Below are 6,000 nucleotides of genomic sequence, written 5' to 3'. Positions count from 1 at the left end.
ATCCCAGCACTCAGGAGGCAGAGGCAGGCAGATCTCTTTTGAGTTTGAGGCCAGCCTGATCTACAGAGCAAGTTTCAGGACAGTCAAGACTACACAGAGAAACCTTGTCTCGAAAAACCTAAAACGAAACAAAACAAATTGCCATAAATTTCTAGTCAAGATTCTCAGGTACTGAAGCATTTATCACCATCTTTTTTAAGATAAACAAAATTTTCATTATCTCCAAGAAAAGCATATTTTAAAAAACTAACACATTAAAAAATGCAGAATTTTTAATGAAAAAAATTACATTATAACAAGAAGACTATACATCAAAGTTACAATATATACACATATTTTAAAATCTCTTTAAAAACCTGGTATGAATTAAACACTGTCTCATATGCACATGATTAAGTAGAGAGTCTGACAGATGTAAAGAAGGAGGAGCACAAGCTGGTTGGCCTCAACATTACCAGCTTCAGGGGCCGATCCCAAAGCTTCTGTTTCCTGTCACCTCTGCATAAGATGTTAAAGCTTTTTAAGTACACTGGCTGCTCCCACAGGAAATTACTGAGGGAAAAGTCTACTGTGACTGTTTATCTATAATTGACTGGTGTATGTACAGTTTACTTGGAGGTTTGAAACATGGAAACAACTAAGAAAGAAGGCAAGCTGTGATTATGAAATCCTAACTGCTTGTTTTAAATGTGCAGCTTCCCACGACAGACACTACATCTTGTAATACACAAACCAAACAAGGTTTGTCAAATTTTGCTGTGGAGTTCTGAAGAGAACGCCAAATACAGATACTAAAATCTCTATACACTTGTGTTTAAGAACAGGTTCATTTAGAAAGAATTAAACGCTTAAATATGTAAACATAATTTTCAAAAATTGATGCTAAGCATCTTTCCAACACTGACATGTCACACTACACATGAGTTTAGAAGACAAACGAATTTTAAAACCCATTTAGATAACATTTCTGAAAAACTAAGTACTCATTTAAATACACAAAATATTAACAGTTCCAGTTTCTTCCTAAAAAACAAAAATATACAATTACGAATTTAAGTGTTCAGTTTTCTGTTTTACTTTTGTTTGTGGAAAGAATATGTATAACTTTCTGAACTCATGATAAAAAATATTAACATAAGACCCATTCCTATTGAATGAACTGACATAAGTATACTTTTTCTTTTACTTTTTTCCCCCCAGGTCAGGGTCTTATTACATTACCGGCTGTTATGGAACTTTCTTTGTATACCAGGCTGGCCTTGAACTCAGCAATCCACTGGGATTAAAGGTGTCTGCCATTATGGCCCTCAGAATAAAGTGACAGAAATACATTTTCACTATGTTTGTTCCTGATTAAATTATTAAATACTGAATCCTCTGCTATTTTTCATCCTCAGAGGAAGCTGGCTAGTTTATTTCTTAATAAGCATTTCTCCTTAGCAAGTCAACATAAAAAAGGAATGTCTCCAAAAGAATACAGCTAAATGAGTGAAATATTTAATAATTAACCTTAATTATTGTTGGGAGGTGAAAACCTATTAGTCCTCAAGAAACAGTTTCTTTGACAAGGATAACAAAAGAGCATTACCTATAACAGAGTTCTAAATTCCATATTAATTTGATCTCTTCCTCCCCCTCTTTCATCTTTCCGTGTAGTCTTGGCTGTCCTGGACTAGCTCTGTAGACCATCCTAGCCTTAAACTCACAGAGATCTGCCTGCCTCTGCCTCCCTGAGTGCTGGAATTACAGGCATATGCCAGTAAGCCCAGCTTTGATCTCATTTCTCTTAAGTACACAGAGACTAAGAGAACTTGGGTTTTAAAGTGACTATGAATTATGTTAAACTTATTATAATATACTCAGATTTAGCAGCCTGCCTCTGTAAATACTGGAACCAGATATCTTCAGTTCTTAAGAAAAAGAGAAGCAATTCTTACTAACAATCATACATATATTTAGATATGAACTTTACATTAAATAAGATATAAATAATAAATTTTATGTTGTCCAGAACATAGGTGTAAAGCTAATGAATTTTAGAGTTCCACCTACTTTAAGAATAACAGTGCTTTATATTTAGATACAGGTCATGTACCTGAAACAAAGTAAATAATAATGGGAGATTAGATTTAAGAAAGCCAAAAGTGATGAATATCCATGCAAAGTATTAAGGTCAAATATCATATTAAATTGTTCATGCTTTGGATATTCAACTTTAATATCCATGTGAAATTCTTATTTTTAATTTTTCTTCCTTCCTTCCTTCCTTCCTTTCCTTCCTTAATTTCTTTTTTTTCAAGACAGGGTTTCTCTGCTTAACAGCCCTGGCTGTCCTGGAACTCACTTTGTACACCAGGCTAGCCCCAAACTCAGAGATTTGCCTGCTTCTGCCTCCGGAATGCTGGGATTACAGGTGTGTGCCACCACACCCAGCTGAAATTCTTGTTTTAAAAAATAAAAATTTAAATACATTCACAAATGAGTCTCCAGAAAAAAAAAATCTTCTAGATGATCCCCTCTTTGTTTCTTGGTAAGATCTTGCTATGTAGCCCAGGCTAGACTTAAATTTACCATCCTCTTGCCTCTCCCTCCTGAGTGCTGAGATTACAGGGGAGCATCACTACATTCAGCTAGGTTATTTTAATGACAGTTATATTTCAAATTCCTAGCTAGTCAATATTTCATACAAAAAGCTTATAGTGAATATACTGATTACTAGTTATTTTATACTAAGTATAAATATACTTATTTAATGAGCAAATATTAGATCAGACATTCTCAAGTTTCAAATATGAACTAAATTTTAAATTGGATAAACTTGAAATATATAAATCATAATCCTATCAATTCAGTAAGAACTCTGGTATAGAAAAATGTAAATACTATTTAAATTACTTTTTAGTCAAAACTGAATCTTTGAAAAAAAAAAATCTGCTACTATCAAAAGTTTCCCCAAACAATCTGTAAACAGCAGGGAATTCTAACGTTGCCCTCCATTCTCTGAATTTTCATTTTTCTGTTCCTAAATAGGGATTTACTTCCCATCCCATATAAAATACAAGTCGCATATATTTATTTGTATTAGTTTGATTAATTCGACTTAAACCTTCCAATACTTACCAAGTCACTGAGATTTCTGACAGATGACCTTTACAGTTAAACAGTATAAAGCCTACAAGGCAAACTGCAAATTCAGCGTCTAGGAATGTGACTGTCAGCTCGGTGCTGCTTTTTGAATCTGTAGAGATGTGATTGGTGCTCTGCTTCACTATGTAAATGTATAGGGATGTGACTGGTGCTCTGCTCCACTATGTAAATCTATAGGGATGTGACTGGCGGTTCTGTGTTACCACATAAAACTATCTTTCCAAATGATGAGACATATTCTCTCAGCTAATCAAAATTCTTGTCACAACTTTAAATTTTCTGACACACCTACACATGCACTCACACACTGCTTTTATTGTTGGCTTTTTTTTTTTTTTTATCTTTTAAGAACCAAAACTGGGTATCAGGGACGAGGTAACTATTTTGTGTTCACACTAAATTACTGAGGATAAGTTCAGATGATCTTTTGAAACACTTGCCTTACTGGATAATAAAAAGTTCTATGAATACAAAGTAAAGTAAAACATTTCCTAAGGGGGTACAAATATGGAACTGGCAACACGCATTCGAGTGTACGGCAAAGCTGCTCATCATCCAGTTCCGGTCCAGCAACTGACATGCTCTGGCAATCTTCACCTAAGACATCAGAAGGGACCAGAGCTTTTTAAAAATTTATGTGGCAGATAATTTTTTACAGTCCAGAAAAGTTTTTGCTGCTATAGACAGTGTTGGCTCTTTGGGTTCTTGTTTAACTTGGTTCACAGACAGAGTATCTTCTAGACTTTCTTCAACTTTAAAATCAAACAAACAAACAAAAGGGTTAGTATTTTTTATAACACTGTGGTCTTTAAATGATATAAACTTAAAGCTAGTCACAGCACTAGAGCAATGGAGTAGGGTCAGGAGATCAAGGCCACCCTTAGTGACACAGCCAACTCAAGGCTGACCTGAGACTTTATCTATTATATTATTTTACATATAAATTATATTATATTATGTATATAATGTAAATATACTGCAGTTTAAAAAAGGGTCATGGTAACATGGAGAAAAATGTTTTGGCACATCTTAAGATGACAGCTTTGTCTTAGCTGTGTGAACTATGCGTTTGCCCATCTAAAACACTCCGGAATGCCTAAGCACCCTCCATTGTGCTCATCACCCAGCACAGCAGCAGTACACCGGCAGCTGCCAGCGCACCGCCTAGCATCTTCATCTGTTGGTTTGTTTTGTTTTTGAGACAGGGTCTCATTATGTAGACCATGCTGGTCTTGAGCTCAGAGATGGAGTGCTGAGACTAAAGGCATGTACCACCACACGAGACCTCAAATATTCACCATACATTATCAAGAATCTCCACGATGCAGTTGCTCTTGGGAAGCAGAAAGTAGAGGGACTGACTTGCTTAGCAACGTGCTGAACACACCAAATACGGTGACATACAGGTATACTGGAGCTCAGAGGCATGGGACCCACAGAAGATGGATGTGAATGACCCAAGAGCTCACATCTGGGTCAACTGACCCTTACTAGGTAAAGCATACAGATCTGGATTAAAAAGGGCTTCACTGAAAGCAATTTGGATTAATGCTCCCAGAAACTTTATGTGACAATACAGAAGGTGAAAGCATGTTAGAAAGGAAGAAAGCAGCTGGACGCTGTGGGGCACTCCTGTAATCTCAGCACTCAGGGAGGCAGAGGCAGGTGGATCTCTGTGAGTTCAAGGCCAGCCTGGTCTACAAAGTGAGTCCAGGACAGCCAAGGCTATACAGAGAAACTCCATCTCAAACAAACAACCCAAAAACCAAAGAACAACAACCAAAAAACAAAAAAAGGAAGAAAGCTCTAGAAGGTAAGAAATACCAGGGTTTAGTTCCTTCCTCCATCACTTACTCTAAACATGAGCATCAGGCAGTTACTTAACCTCCCTGAGCCTTGGTTTTCCCATCTGCAGAATGGGAATATAGCTAACTTTCTCATGGAGTTATACCAATACATTGACATATATTCATTTTTCTTTTCATCTATAAAGTTATTCCATAGTTATAAAATTCTCTAATAAAATTCTGATTTTGTTTGTTTTGTTCTCAAGACAGGATTTCTCTGTGTAGCCCTGGCTATCCTAGAACTAGCTCTGCAGACCCAGCTGGACTTGAACTCACAGAGATCCGAGTAATATTTACAGGTTTTAATAATATGCATTATTAGTAATTTTTATTTTTTATAACAGCTGGTTATCAAAAAAGGGTAACCAAAAGGTCTTTGAAGGAACTCATGTGTCCAAATTTTACTCTTTTCATAAATATCCATAGAACTCAATATTTAAGTGTATAATCCAACTTTTTATTATTAAATCATTTATCTACTACTTATTTCCATCCTTTTTCTGTGCATGTATGAACTTTTTTCATAATCTTTGGATAGTAGTTTTCCTTACATCATTTGCTTCTTATGCATCCTAAAATTACTTTCCTGGTTTTATATCACCATAGATTTTCCATGGAAAAGTAGATAATTAAGAAATGAGTTATGCTGGGCACAGTGGCCCCAGAACTTGGGGAGGCAGAGGCAGGTGGATCTCTGTAAGTTTGAGGCCAGCCTGGTCTACAAAGCAAGTCCAGTGTAGCCAAGGCTACACAGAGAAACAGAGAAACCCTGTCTTGAAACCCCCTCTCGAAAAAAAAAGAAAGAAAGAAATGAGTTACGGTGCTGAGGAGACCACTCAGAGGTTAAGAGTGCGTGTTGTTGGTGTGGAGGAACTGGGTTCAGTTCTCAGCATCCATATGGTGGTTCACAATCGTCTGAATTTCAGCTCTAGAAGAACCCTCTTCTTCCCTCCCTGGTACATCAATACACACATGCAAAGCAATCATATGCATAATAAAGTAAATA

The 6,000-nt window shown here is 36.3% G+C and overlaps 1 protein-coding gene across 8 annotated transcripts in view; it reads right to left on the bottom strand.

Annotated features, from left to right (window-relative positions):
- Nucleotides 1–254: 254 nt before the first annotated feature.
- The window catches only part of Carf (calcium responsive transcription factor), a 49,570-nt gene continuing 43,824 nt past the window's right edge, over nt 255–6,000 (bottom strand). For 7 of the 8 annotated variants that reach the window (XM_060368437.1, XM_060368438.1, XM_060368443.1 and 4 more), the window contains one exon: nt 255–3,899. In XM_060368437.1, coding sequence (XP_060224420.1) covers nt 3,781–3,899 — 119 coding nt within the window. In that variant the 3' untranslated portion in view covers nt 255–3,780. The remainder of the gene's footprint in view (nt 3,900–6,000) is intronic. The other variant, XM_060368439.1, reaches the window with a different exon arrangement.

The sequence above is a fragment of the Meriones unguiculatus genome, chromosome 15 (assembly GCF_030254825.1).
Source record: "Meriones unguiculatus strain TT.TT164.6M chromosome 15, Bangor_MerUng_6.1, whole genome shotgun sequence".
In the NCBI taxonomy this organism is placed as follows: Eukaryota; Metazoa; Chordata; class Mammalia; order Rodentia; family Muridae; genus Meriones; species Meriones unguiculatus.
The sequence above is the reverse complement of the archived record's forward strand: the minus strand, read 5'-3'. Positions and strand labels throughout refer to the sequence as shown.